Here is a 14620-nt window from a genome sequence, read left to right as displayed (position 1 = left end):
TGAATTTAGCCCGATTTGTTGAATGTCTCAGTTGCTTCAGCTAATAAGTGGGTAACAATATTAACCTTAAAGGGATGTTGGGAAGATTAAATATGAAAGTAAGCTATTTAGCAGTGCCAGGCACAAATAACCATCCAATGAAGGATGACTATAATAATTAGACCAAAGTGCTCATGTTCTCATGACAGACCCCTTTATGTGGAGCCGCACGTGGCTATGAGACAACATCTCGGAACAGAGATGCTATTGGTACAGAATTAATCCATTTAAGAGTCAGACCATTAACCTTGATCCTAATGGCACTGTGCCCAGCCTAATTGTATTTGAAGATCAGAGAGAAGACTCAAGTGGGTCAGTTGTCTAGAGGAGCAAGAACCATTTAAACCATTTAAACCAGGTAGCAGATCAGTGGATTATACCCTTCATTACATTTCGTATCGACAAGTCCATTGTTTCCTTGCTGTTGGACTTGATGTCTGTCCTTGGTGATTATCCATAAACGTAACTGTTTGCATTTTCCAAATATGTTTGAATTTCACAAGTCATATATTTCCAGGACAAAAGCCAAAATGAAATCAACCCAGTCTTTGAAAAAGCAGCTGATGAAGGCATAATCCACATCTTTAATTAACATTGAGGATTTGAAACTGAGGATTTGAGTACACAGAGGGAAAATGAATGAATTGCTTAATTTTGTCTTTCTGGTACTTCACCTAGTCTCTCTTTACCCAAAACATCCACACCCCTGTATGACATATTCTTCTAAAGGTTTTATTACGAATGCATAGTTTTTTCATCAACTGCAGACTTTATTTGTGCTTAGAAAGCATTCAGTTATTACCCTCAAGGAAAATTATGAGGCTGCCCAGGTACTCACTAAGCCAGCCTTCAGGGTGATCAATGCAAGTGTCTCGAGGTTGCTGCCCTTAACTTAAGCAGCTTGGCCTGGCCACTTGGCTCAAGCTGCCAAGGAAATAAACCAGGACCCTTGAGGGTGTTTCATGCCGGAGTTGTATTTGCAAATCTGGTTTGGGAAAGGTTTTCAACAAAGGTTCCTTCCTCTGCTCCTGCTACGCTGGGTTGGTTCAGTGCAAGAGGGCGACCAGAAGCTTCTGGAAGTCCCCAGACGTGTCTGAGCGAACCATGTCAGAGAGAGACTTCTGGTACTTCTCTTGGAATCTGGCTTTTATCCCCTGAAGGTCCACCTGTAAGAGAGATGATAGCCAACGGGAGGTTTATAGTGTTTTCACCATAAGCACAGGCAGCCACTGTTCTAAGCACATTATTCTCACTTGCTCATTTATGCCTCAGAGCAACCCTTGGAGTTGGAGTTACTAGTCTTCCTATTTTGTAGCTGAGAAAAAGAAAGCTGAGTTCAGCTCCCCAAAGGTGGCAGAGGTGTCTGTGTGTATGTTCCAGTACAACTTGGTTTATGGACACTAAAACTTGAATTTCATATGACTTTATGTGTTACGAACATATTATTTTTCCTTTGAGTTTTTTTTCTACAGTTACTTTAAAATAATCACTTTCTGATAATAGGGCTGTATAAAAATGAATGGTGAGCCTGATTTGACTTGCAGGCCACACTTTGCGGACTCTTAGTATAAAGTTAAGAAAATTGTCAACACAGTATGAAATGAAGGCTTTTTTTTTTTTTTGTCTTTTATACCCTGATCAGCAAGGATATTAGTGCCAAACAACAAAATTCAAATCATTATCAATTTGTAGGACTTAGTTTTGAATCTACAATTGACCCTTGACAATACAGGAATTAGGAACACTGACTCCCGGGCAGTCTAGAATCTGTATTGCTATCTCTGTCTCAAAAATGAAAGAACTGATCAATGACTCATGCAAGGGCAGGAAACTGAAACCGTTTGAATAGGATCAGTCCTCAAACCTTAGTTCTTTCGATACTACATATTGTGATCTCTAATGGAACATAAAGGCTTCCCTGGTGGCTCAATGGTAAAGAATCGGCCTGCCAGTGCAGGAGACCTGGGTTTGATCCTTGAGTTGGGAAGACCCCCTGGAGAAGGAAATGGCAAACTACTCCAGTATTCTTGCCCGGGAAAACCCATGGACAGAAGAGCCTGGCGGGCTACAGGCCATGGGGTTGCAAGAGTCAGACACCACTTAGTGACTAAACAACAAGGAAACACAAACTTCCTCACACTTAGTTAATTTAAAGATCTGTAAAATGAGAACACAGGTACTATTATTTATTGGAAAAATCTGCATATGAGAGCACCCACACTGTTCGAATCTGTGTTGTTCAAGGATCAATTGAAAAACTTGAAAAGGTACCACCTAGGTGCTGGAGGTGGAGAAAGGACTTAAGAAACACGAATAAAAAGATGGTTTTGCTCTAAAGACTCTTACAACCTAGAAAAGGAGATAATAGTTGTGCCATGGAAGATATAATTCCAGATAGAACACAGGGAGTCTCATAAAAGAAGCACAGAGCTCTCTTTAACCAGGAATTTTTTTGGTTTTTGTTTGCAATTTTTTTGTTATCATTATTGTTTTAAAATTAGACTATATCTTGCTTTCTAGTATTTGTTCAGTCACTCAGTCATGTCTGACTCTTTGTGACCCCATAGACTGTAGCCTGCCAGGCTCCTCCGTCCATGGAATTCTACAGGCAAGAATATTGGAGTGGGCTGCCATTTTCCCCCTCCAGGGTATTTTCCCGACCCAGGAATTAAACCTTCGTCTTTTGCATCTCCTTCATTGGCAGGCAGATTCTTTACCACGAGTGCCACCTGGGAAGGGCTTTCTAGAGAGACCCACAAACCATTGCTCAGATTTCGGGTTCTTAGTTTCTCCTACCCCAGTGAGAGGGCCCAACAGGGGACAGAAAGCTGAGAGCAGGAGAGGGCAGAAGAGTGGAGGGTTGTTGGAAGTGGATGCTGTGCAAGAGATCAGGCAGGTGGCGTGTGCCCCTGCTCCCTTGGCTGGTAGGCTGCTTGGCTGGGGGAGGGGGGTGAGTGCAGGGACAGGATGGGGCTCTCCCGGGCTCTGTTCTAGTCTGAGGCAGCTTTGGAGGACTAGGGGATCTGGCCAATATAACTGTCTGGGCCCGAAGCATTCAGAGGGAATGGTCCCCATGTGGGGATGACCCAGGGCCTATGGTCAGCACTAAGCTAGGACAGAGCGTATTGGAATAAACAATCCACAGTCCATGCATGCTGGGGTGACCATGGCACCCTGAGGATCACTCGGAGAGCTCCAACCCCTGGCGTCTTTAGCATCCTTGCTGGCCTTTGTCACCAACCTGCTCCTCGGAGTGTCCTGGGCCTGAGATACTAAGAGACAGAGAGACAGAGAAGGCAGAGACCTGGAGAGATTAAGAAAAGAGAGAGATTCAGAGCAATCAAAACAAAGTGAAGAGGGTGGCAGAGAGAGACTGGGGGAGGGAGAGAGGAGGAGGAAAGGACAGCGGCTTTGGGAGAGAAAAGGAAATATGAATCAATCGTGGAGGAGGAGAAAGAGAGGGAGGAGAAATTCCAGGAATAGAAATAAAAACGAAAGAACGGTTGTGTTGCTAAGTTATATTTCAAAACAGTGTCAGATGTTAAGTATTATTTGTCAGAAATATGGGGGCCAGAATTTGGGTTGATCTCTCTTCCCCCTCATTTAACACGTTTTTGAGGGAAGATGTCAGTGGTTTTCAAGTTCCACTTCACCCTCCAAGGTCTCTCTGCTGTGGATGAAATGCCACTTCCCCTCTCTTCTGTAATTCCTTCTCTCTGTGGCCCTGTATTCTGAATCTGAGTCTTGACAGTTGTTTCCAAACTTTTTTGGCTATTTCTCTCCCTGGGCCTTTGTTATGCTCAGGCATTCTCAGAGGGGGGCGATAATGCTCCCAAAAGGGGCAAAATTGGTTCTTAGAGGGTGAAAAAAAAAATCCAAATCTTTTAATGTAAATATAACTACATCTTTATGTAAGGAACATAAACAGATATACAGCATATGCCATGTTAACATTTCTTGGAGGGGAGTAAGGATTAGGAAAAAATGAGGTCAAAAAGGCTCCCTCATGCGGGGATCGCTAATTTTAAAAAGGTTGAGAAAACTTGTCCTGATGTGGTTTTTGTGCAGAACTGTGCTTTGGGGGTGTGTTTAAGGAAATAAAGGCCTAACTCAGGAGTCTGGAAAGGACTTGCTAAGGCTCTGCTGCTGGGTGACCTGTTGCCAAGTCGCTCAGTCGTGTCCAGCCCTTTGCAACCCCATGGACTGTAGCCCACCAGACTCTGTCCATGGAATTCTCCAGGCAAGAATACTGGAGTGGGTAGGCATTGCCTTCTCCAGGGGATCTTCCTGTCCCAGGGGTTGAACCAGGGTCTCCCACATGGCAGGCAGATTCTTTACCATCTGAGCCACCAGGGAAGCCCTTAAAAAGGAGCTGCCCTACCCAGACCAGCCCCTCCAAGTCCCTTCCAGGCACCACCCCGAGCTTTCTGGAGGCACCGATGGCAGAAACAGAAGCTGCCGACTTCCCTGGTGGTCCAGCGGTCAAGACTCTGCACTTCCACTGCAAGGGGCATGGGTTTGGTTCCTGGTCCAGAAACTTAGATCTCACATGCCCCACACTGCAGGAAAACAAAGACGAAAAAAGAAAAGGCATAGAAGCCGCTATCGTTATTGTATTTTTATAAAAAGAAACCGACTGGAGCACAGCACAATGTCCTTCCACAAAGTCTGGGACAGCAAGGGCTGTCTCTGCAGATACACCCTTCATAAAAGTGACCTGTTGATGACATCCGTGGTGGCAAAACAAGAAGGTGGAGCCAAATGCATCTTACCTCAGCCCGGGTCACAATGATGTCAATGAGGGTCTCCTCATCGGTGCCCGCCCCCTTCATGGACTTGTACAGACGGTCAGCAAAGTAGCCCTGGAGGTCCCGGGCGCTCCTCACTGGGCAGGACAAAGGGAAAGAGAGCATGAGGAGGTCACGTCTTGTTCAGTAACAGAGAGACGCTGGGGAGGAACAGAGCTGGCTTGCCCCTGGAGCGGATGGAGTCATGACCTTTGAAAGGAGCAGACTTCACACTGTTGATAAAGGGTCTGGAAGATTCCCCTGGGGTCAGGGCACCAGACTCTTCAAACTAGTCCCCTTCAGACACATAAGAACCTCTCCTATTCCCTGAAGACCCTGAGGAGGAGGAGGAGCGTTGTGAGCACCCTCAGGCTCTCCCTGCAACGTTCACGATTCTCACCAGCAGAAATGCCTTCTCATCTTTAAGAGAAATCTCTGATGCCAGAGTCAGGTCTGGAGGGGAAACGTAGTGGTGGTTTAGTCTCTAAGTCATGTCCAACTCTGTGACTCCATGGACTGTAGCCTGCCAGGCTCCTCTGTCCGTGGAATTTCCCAGGCAAGAATACCAGAGAGGGTTGCCATTCCCTTCTCCAGGGGATCTTCCTGACCCAGGGATCAAACTTGGGTCTCCTACATTGCAGGTGGATTCTTTACCGACTGAGCCACCAGGGAAGCCCCCGAGGGGGAACACAGACTGGCCGGCAACGTCTCCATAATAAAACTTGGTAATCTTGAAGACTGGCTCAGTTGCACTGTGATCCTCCTGCCTGCCGTGCTAAGCAAACTTCCTTCCCTTCGTTTTTCATCACTGGGTTTTAGGTGTGAGCTTCATCTCTGAATCTTTTCCGAAGTCCCCACAACCTTCATCGTGTGTGGTCTGGGATGTGGGCTTGATGAAATGTTTGGTCTTGTCTACACAGCATCCTCCTGTGATGCTGCTAACTGCTGATTTTGAGCCCTGCCCCAGTCAGAAATGAATGAAGTATGAGCTAGTCCACAAATTAACAAAGTATGGTCTCTCTCCACCCATAAGGGGATGGGGTGCACCTTTGCTCCTGGGGATAAATCTTGGTTTGTCCCCCCTCCTCCCAGGTTCACAGGAGTCTAACACTTTGGGGGGATGAACTCTTTTCTGTTTATGTTATTGATGTTTTGCCTACAACAATGAACATTTTTGATGTTCGGGATAAGTAATAAGTAATAAATTCAGCATAAGTGTGGAATGCACATCATTACCATGTCCTGTAATAAGAGCTCTTATTTTCTAGGTAATTGACAATGGGATTGATGCTTACAAGCCAGAGGGAGGAACAGAACTGGGGAAGCAGAGTCTAGTTTGGGGGTCTGTCTCCTTATTTTATAGATTATGTGGTAGTCACCAGAGTGTCAGTGGAGAAGCCCAGATCAGGTGTCTGAATCCACAAGCTGCTGAATTAGTGGTGGTTTTGGGGGTGAACCTGGCAATTTGAGGAGCAGCATATCTGAGACTCACTGTGGCACCCCCCTCCCAGGCATTCTGAGCTGGTGACCTCACAAGATTTCCCTGAGGACCCTCTGCCATGCATTTGTATTAATTGATGTTGAAATAATCATCTGCCTGATGTCAGTGTATTCTGAGCCTACACTAGGGGTGACTTCTCCCTTGAATTTCCTTCTTCCTGATATTTTGGGGAGAAAATTCTCAATTTTGCTGCTGTATACAGGCTATGCCTGATGAACAAGCTCTGCTGGTCACAGCTGCAGGAAGGCTCCAAAAGTTTGGATGGGATTCCGAAGTGGAAGGATTTCCCAGATGACTCAGTGGTAAAGAACCCACCTGCAAAACAGGAGTCATAGGAGTTGCAGGTTCGATCCCTAGATTGGGAAGATTTCCCAGAGGAGTACATGGCAACCCACTCCAGTATTCTTGCCTGGAGAATCCCATGGACAGAGGAGCCTGGTGGGCTATAGTCCATAGGGTCACACAGAGTCAGACACGATTGAGGCGACTTAGCATGGATGCTCACACAGCTCAGGAGGATATGGGAATAAAGCTGTTTGTGGCTGTGGGTGCAGGGCAGCCAGATGCTCTGCTGTGTCCCCTACTCCTCTGGGCATGCAGAGCAGGGATTCTCAAACTCCAGGGAAAGTAAGACAACCACTTGGGGAGCTTGTAAAGGTGTGGCTTTAGGCTGAATTCCTGCAAGTTCTAAGTGGGTGGCCTGGACTGGGACTCGGAAACTGCATTTTCACATCCCCTTCCCCCAGGTGGTTCTGATACAGGGGGTTGTTAGACCCCACTATGAGAACTGCTGTTCCAGAGACTATGAGCAGTGAGAACCATTTGGTCTCATAAACACCTCCTCCTCAATTTTAGCTTCACGCTGGCGTCTTTACAAGTTAGGTAGGAGCAGGGTGGGGAAGTGTCTAGAGAATTTAGTTATGGAATCATGTTCCACTCTCTTTGTGGTTCATTTTCAAGGTCTTTTCTGATCTCTTTTTAATTTACTACCAGGGGAGTCCACCTAACTCCTGCATTTCATGGTCCCCCCACCGTAGGGCCGGGCCTCTCCTTCCTCTGTACTCGCTTTGCTCTGATTGCTTTTATCTTTGTGCATTTGTGCTTGCGTGTGCGTGCTCAGTTGTGTCTGGCTCTTTGCAACCCCATGGACTGTAGTCTGCCAGGCTCCTCTGTCCATGGGGATTTTCCAGGCAAGAATACTGGAAGGGGTTGCCATTTCCTTCTCAGGGGAATCTTCCTGACCCAGGGATCAACCTCGTATCTCCTGTGTCTCCTGCTTTGCAGGTGGATTCTTTACCTGCTGAGCCATCAGAGAAGCCCGTTTTATCTTTACTATAGCTCAGTCCATTGATTTGTGTGTTTGTCCTGACCTTGACGCTTCTTAAGAAGAGGAACTGGACCTGTTTCCCACTGATTCCCATGCCTGGCACAACCCCTGACCCAAGCAGGTGCTAAGTAAATGTTACAGACTTGAATGGCTTTATTACCGTTAATACTTAATATCAATAAGGATTGATATTAACCTTCTGACTGAATTCTGGTGTTTTCCTAATTCTTTACAACTGCAAGTACAGAAAGGATTTGGAGCCTTGTAAATGGGCCATGAGTAGATCTCTCTGTTTACTTGAGACAGTGATCCCTAAAACCCTAAGGACAGTCATCTGTGTGTATCCATCTTGGGACAGGAGCAACATTAATGATGCTCAGGCCTCTGCATTGGATCACAACAGCAGAGCTGCTAGTTTGAATGCAAAATGTTGATGGACTAAAAAACTAAGCAATTGCTGACATTGCTCCCTAAAGTCCCATCAAAAAAAAAAAAAAAAAAAGGCAAAACAAAAGAGTTTGGCAGCGAGAGGACATTTTTTAGCTTCCAGGGGCTGCTTTTTTGGTTCTTCCTCTTCTTCTGGGGATATTCTCTCCATTTCTTGTGCCATTTGGGATGCTGCCCTGGCCTCCGTGCCACTGGAGTGTGGACAATGGACAATGCCTTCCTTCCAGGACTTGCAAAGATGAGAAAGGAGCCTGCCAGTCACAGCCCAGTACCCATCTCTCTGCTATTTCCTGCCTTACGGGCAACACCTGGAGAGAAGGGCCTGGCGTTTGCTTGGCATGGCCATGATCTGGTCTCCTCCCCCTTGCTTTCTAAACAGATCTCATTCATTCCAATGTTGAAGGGAAACAAATGGAAAAGGTCACCCTCGAGCCATCAGGCACCTGCGAAAACTTGTTCATGGATCAGAACCTGAGTGCTTTCGGGTGTGTGTCATGTGAACCCGTGCTGCCCTGAGACTAGACAAAGGTCCCAGGCTGTGATGGTTGCTGCTGGGGACCCACGATCTTAGTGGGACTGTCGTGGATGCTGTGATATGTCCCAAAGCTTCTGTCTTCAGGACCGTGGCACTGAGGCAAAGTGTTATGTGCTGGCTGCTCACAGCTGAGTCACTTTTCAGGAGGGAGGAAGTGACTGGGTCATATGCATTAGGAGTCAAAGGAGGGAGCTGGCTTCCCCAAGGTCGCACATGCCCCATGGGTGCAGCCAGCCAGCTTCTTGATGAGGGGTGCGAAGGCCTGGGACCCTTGCCTACACTTCAGACATCCCGACTTCAGGGCTTCCTGGGGACCAGAAAAGCTCCTGTTGCAGCTGCATCACACCCATTCTCTCCCTTCCCAAGGCTGCTTAGATGTGTTGTGGTTCTCAGACTATTACCTGAAGTCTTCCTTCACACAAACCTCTATCTCCAAGTGTGGTTCCAGGGAGCCTGGCTGAAGTCAGGGGCTCTCCTGGCTTTACTTACCAAGCGTTAAGTAGGCCTTCTGCAGGTCTCCTGATGTTTCTGCCTCGATGGCCTCTTCGATGTCTTTGCCGATGAGCTAGAGAGAGAAAGTCTAGCTGTTAGTCCAGCTTTTGCTCTTGGCCGTGGTGCACTGGAGGCTTGTTCTTCCACGAAAAGACTCATCCAGATTTGGTCATGCAAGGACCAAGGAAACCTGGCCTCATCCTTTGCAGGGCTGGGGGTGGTACCCCGCCCATTCGAGTGCGGACTCTCAGGGCCAAGGGAGATTTGACCCCTAATGGACACTACCCCAGGCAGGACCACCCCCTCGGCCTCAGTTTCCTCTTCTGTAAGAATCAGAGAGTGGAAGAACAACGAATAAATACTGAAACAACATTCTTTGTATTTCTATAGTACTTGAGTTTCCTATGTGTTTATAAAAATTCTTTCCATTTCCAGTTTTTCAGGAGGCTGTGGTTATAATCATCTCCTCCGTTGTAAACTGAGACAGGGAGCTCAGGCGGCTACCATCTGGGAGACATAGGTAGAGGCCGTCAAGTTCACGGCAAGGACTTGGTCTAACGTTTCTGATACGATGGGGTTACATGGGCTAGGAGCAGGGTGGGGGATGTGTAGGGGCCTGACCATGTCAAATGCCAATTTCCTTCCCTCTGGGGAGACTCCGAATGGTCTTATATTCACCCCCAGCTCGCCTATCATTCTGCGTAGCATTACATGTTAGGTTTCCTTCCAAATATTTATAGAAGCTGAAGTTTAGAGTAAATTGTGACCACACTTAGCACAAGTACCGCCTGGGCCAAGCTCAGAGCAGGCACACAAAGAGAAAGGAGAAACTTCAGGTTTGGGAAATGCAGTTAAGCATTAAGAAATACTGAAACTTCTTTCTTAGAAATTATCTTTTGAGGTTATGACACAACTGTGAGTCTATAAATAACTGGGGCCTTTGAGGACACACCAGGGGAGTTTATTCTGAAAATCCTGGTAAACAACATATTCTTTGTGGTGGGAGCACGATGGATGCAGGGGGAGGAGGGTCTGAATTTAATGAAACCTGTCGCTTGATCTCCTCATCGGAGCTGGCCTGTCTAGAGGTCCGGTGTGGAATGGACCTAGATAAGATGGGAGTTGGGTTGGGGGGCTTTCAGTCCTGTCCCTTTCTTAGCTGTCTTCAGTTGTTTAGGGGTTGGATGTGGGAGCTAGTATTTCAGAAGAAACTGCTCTCCCTTTCAACCATGAACAGGGTTCTTGTTCTGTAGATGGAGGTTGTGTTACAAAAGGAGATTGTATTCACATAGGTCTCTGTTTACTTAAAAAAAAAAGAATCCTCACACTAAACCACTTTGTTTTTATTGTTAATACTGGGCTAGAACGTATTTTTAAATTTTCTATAGCATCTCAGTCTACACGACAGATAAAAGCAGGAAAGCAGAGCTGTTCTAGGGAGGCGGGAGAGGGGTTCCTGACCCCAGCCCTAGACGCCAGGCTCCCCTCCTCTCAGAGCCTCATCGCTGCCCGTCTCCAATGGGCGCTATTTATGAGCTATAGGGAGATGGCATTGTCCTTTCTTCTCTGCCTGTCTCTTGACCCTATCCCCTCCTGTTAGCTCCCAAGGCACCTCCAGAGGTTCCACTGAACACAGATGGAAAACAATCCACTGGCCCAAGGTACTAGGATTCTCCTTTGCAAATGGCAGGCTTCCCACTGGAACACTTAATTCTTAGGGGGCTCTTTGGACACAACCAGGTTTTGTGATCTCGGTACAAAAACTCACTGCCAGGGTGGATTCCAGACAAGCCTCAAAGGCTTCTAGTTTACCAGGTAGCATTGTCTGTGGAGAGATTATTAGAAGAATAGGGGAGACATTTCTTTCTTTTAAAACCAGTGCCCCTGATTGGCCACATGCCCACAGCAGAACCATAGGCACTCTGGTTTGTTATAAAAGCTAAAGGGCTAAAGGCTCTGGAATGGGCTTAGAAAAGCTTTGTAAGAGGAGGGGAGAAGTGATGAGGGGTGCGGTGGGGAGGAAGTGACCTGGGGCTAAGGGTATGTGTACCTACAATTTATACTGAGCCCTGTTTGGGAACGTCAGAACTCTATAAGCCTCTCATGTTTGGTAGACTTGTGAAGAGTAATAACTTTTCACGATGCAGCACAGTTGGGAAGCTTTGTTGTTTGGGTTGGGATTTCTGAGTGTCAGCAGTTAAGATTCAAGTTTAGAGGACAAATCAAGGGCAAAGTTTTTGTGCCAAAAATTAAAATTCCACTCTATGCCAGCACAACCTATGTCACATAATAGACTTCAATGATCTGACTCTAGCATCTTCGTGCTTTTAGCCAGAGACCATGAGAAAATTTATGGAGCCAGATTCCCAAGATCATGGTCATGGTGAACCCTCAAAATCAGTGATAAAGATCAAGATGAATGATGTTCCAGGAAGGTTTTTGGAATAGATGAATAGGTATTAATAGCATTTTAAAGCTGGTTTCATGTAAAGAATCCTCAGATCAGGAGATTATCTTATTTTCCATTTGAGTTTCAGCTGTTTTTTGTTGCTGTTGGTTCACACAGGGAGACTCCTACCAACTGTTAATGTTAGCTGAGCACCCACTGCATGCCAGGCACTAAATGCTTTAAATCTGTTATTCATTTAATCCTTACTAACTCTGTGAAGCAGGTACATTATTATCCCTGTTTTACAGGTGAGGCACAGAACCCTTAGCCATTTGCCCAGCCTAAAGCAGACTTCTTAAACTTTAACATGCATCAGGATCTAGACGATTTATTAAAACACAGATTGTAGGACCCCAACCTCAGGGAATCTGATTCAGTTGATCCAGGGTGGGGATTAAGAATTCTTGTTTTAAGCATGTTCTCAAGTGATACTGATTCTGCTGATTCAGGATTAATTTTAAGAACAATTGGCTTAGGGAGTATCCTTAGGTTGTCAGTAACTCATGTGTACACACACACACACACACACACACACCCATGTATGTGTGTTTCTATAGTGATGCCCAATGACAACCACCCCAGAAACTCCATCCATGGCCCCTGTCTAATGGGAAGAGGCTCTAGGTCATGGAGAAGGCTTCCAGCTCAGTCTACTCAGCTCCAGGCCCAAAGGCCAGGGGAGTTCAGGGTGAGCTGCCTTTGATCAGGACTCTGGGCACGATTTGAAAGCAGAGGGCCCTAAAGGCTTATATACAGTAATGATAAAATTCCAAAGCTTTCTTGTCTTTTCATCTGCTGGCAACACGTCGGAAAATGCTATTCTGAGTGAGGAGTGGCCAGCTCTAGCCGAGGTAGGAGCTCAGGCTGGGGAATCTTGGAGCTCTCATCCACTTTCTGCTACTGACTTGCTGTGTGGTCCTGATAAGTAACAGATGGCTCCTTACTCATAACAGACTTCCCTTGTCCAGCAGTTGTGGGTAACAATGGCTGTTCAGCCTACATTCGAGTTACGGTATTGTCGTGAAGTTGAAATGAGACACCGGGCACAGATGTGCTTTGAATAGTCAAAAGCACTCCACAAATAAAAAATACTAGATGAAAGAATATCTGATATTCCACAAAAGCCTTCCTGAAATTAAAGACTGATTTTCAGGGAAGGACTAACTAGTAAGTGTCTTGAAATAGCTAACTTACCTTGTTGGCTTACAATGATCATCAGATTAAAAAATAATTGTATAAAAGCAATTTATACACATCTTTTCAGGAATGTATCTCTGAAGTATTATTGTATCTGTCTCAGGCACTGTTTAGCCAATTGTCAATTGGAATAAAAATAAGGGCAAACATTTTTATGCTTACTACAACCAGACACTGTCCTGAGCCTTTTATATTCATCTTATTTAACTCTGAAAATAATCTCTTGAGGTTGGGAAGATGATGTTCAGGGTCTCTTTTTACAAAGGAGGATGGAGACGTCTGGTCACTTGTTACAGTAAAACCAGGATTTGAACCTGGGCCCTCTGACTCTAGGGCTTTGCTCCTAAACTTGACCTGCTGTCCTAGCCTCTGAGGCAAAGTGGGGTTTCTGAGCCTCAGCACTGCACTGGGCCAAATGGTTGCCTGTTGTGGGGAGCTGTCCTGTTCATCGTGAGATGTTTAACAGCATCCCTGGTCTTGACCCTCTAGATGCCAAGAGCACTGCTCCCCCCAACACATCTGGTTGGGACCTATTTCCAGACATGATCACATAATCTCTTGTGTGCGTGTGTGTGTGTGTGCTCAGTCATGTCCAACTCTCTGTGACCCTATGGACTGCAGCCCACCAGGCTCCTCTGTCCATGAGATTCTCCAGACAAGAATATTGGAGTGGGTTGCTGTGCCCTCCTCCAGGGGATCTTCCCAACCCAGGGATCAAACCCAAGTCTCTTGCATCTCCTGCATTGGCAGGAGGATTCTTTACCACTGCGCCACCTGGGAAGCCCCAAATATCCCTTAGGGTGTGCAAGATCATCCGTGATTGAGAACTACCGTTGTAAAAGACACCTGCCGCCCCTGCTCCCACCGCTCAGTTCCATATCCCAGATCTCAGCTTCTTTTGGAAATAACTTGAGACTCTGTTCCTGTGTGAACTCCTTGCCTTAGTGCTGGATCACTTACAGTTTGGTAGGCTTGAAAGGTGGCTTGTAACTGCTTGTGGCTTCTCTTGGCCAGGAGTTCATTGAAGGCAAGCTCGTCTGTGCCCCAGCGGCCTTCCCCTGCCTAGAGAACCAAGTGCAAACATTTTGAAAGTGACTTTTGCAAAAACACCAAATATACACAGCTGTGACCAGGCCTCACTTACAGGAAACAATAAAACATGAGCCAAAGAGAAGCCAAATTGATTGACCTAGCACTTTCAGTTTCTAACCCACAAGTATACCTCACCTATCTATTTATGTTATTTATATGTCCCCTTATTTCAAAATGGATCTGAGGTGGTTAACACCAGAGTAAAATAATAGAATAAGCAATTCTTTTAGGTTCACGAAGACAGTATAGATGAAAAATACTTTCAAGATCATACTTATTTCCCAAGTAATTCCAATTCACATAAAAGAAAGACATAATTGTTGAAAATCATGTTAAATAAAAGAAAACCATTTGCAGAGACTGGCACGCCCGCATACTTACATCATACAGCTCTTTGGCATCCTGCCCAGCTAGATCTTTGTCCACATTATCTCCTTCATCACGATTAGCCTAGAAAAATCAACACGTTGTTATTAACTTGAGTTCCTGCTTGACCAAAGAAAACAAAAAAGGAAAAGTCCTCGAAAAGGGGTGACTCCAGAGCGGTGGCCTGGAAATTAGACTCAGCCTGGCAGAGTGGCAGCACTGCTCTTTGCTGCCATCTTTTGGGCACAACTGATAAACAGAGTAGCTTCTGTGAAAACACATTTTTCCTTTTTTTTTTTTTGTAGAAACCAGGGTCACTCACAAACCCCTCCGACCTCTAAGAAACCTCATAATGTGCCCTAGAGTGAGTCTGTTGAGAAGGTATCCG

General features: G+C 45.9%; 1 protein-coding gene across 2 annotated transcripts in view; it reads right to left on the bottom strand.

Moving 5' to 3' along the window:
• Positions 1-602: 602 nt before the first annotated feature.
• ANXA13 (annexin A13) overlaps positions 603-14620 on the bottom strand; it is a 57257-nt gene continuing 43239 nt past the window's right edge. For both annotated transcript variants that reach the window (NM_001434964.1, NM_001434965.1), the window contains 5 exons: positions 14248-14316; positions 13735-13836; positions 9126-9201; positions 4812-4924; positions 603-1205 (listed from right to left, as the gene is read on the bottom strand). In NM_001434964.1, the coding sequence (NP_001421893.1) occupies positions 1086-1205; positions 4812-4924; positions 9126-9201; positions 13735-13836; positions 14248-14316 (480 nt within the window). In that variant the 3' untranslated portion in view covers positions 603-1085. The remainder of the gene's footprint in view (positions 1206-4811; positions 4925-9125; positions 9202-13734; positions 13837-14247; positions 14317-14620) is intronic.

This window comes from Bos taurus, chromosome 14 (genome assembly GCF_002263795.3).
Source record: "Bos taurus isolate L1 Dominette 01449 registration number 42190680 breed Hereford chromosome 14, ARS-UCD2.0, whole genome shotgun sequence".
In the NCBI taxonomy this organism is placed as follows: Eukaryota; Metazoa; Chordata; class Mammalia; order Artiodactyla; family Bovidae; genus Bos; species Bos taurus.
The sequence above is the reverse complement of the archived record's forward strand: the minus strand, read 5'-3'. Positions and strand labels throughout refer to the sequence as shown.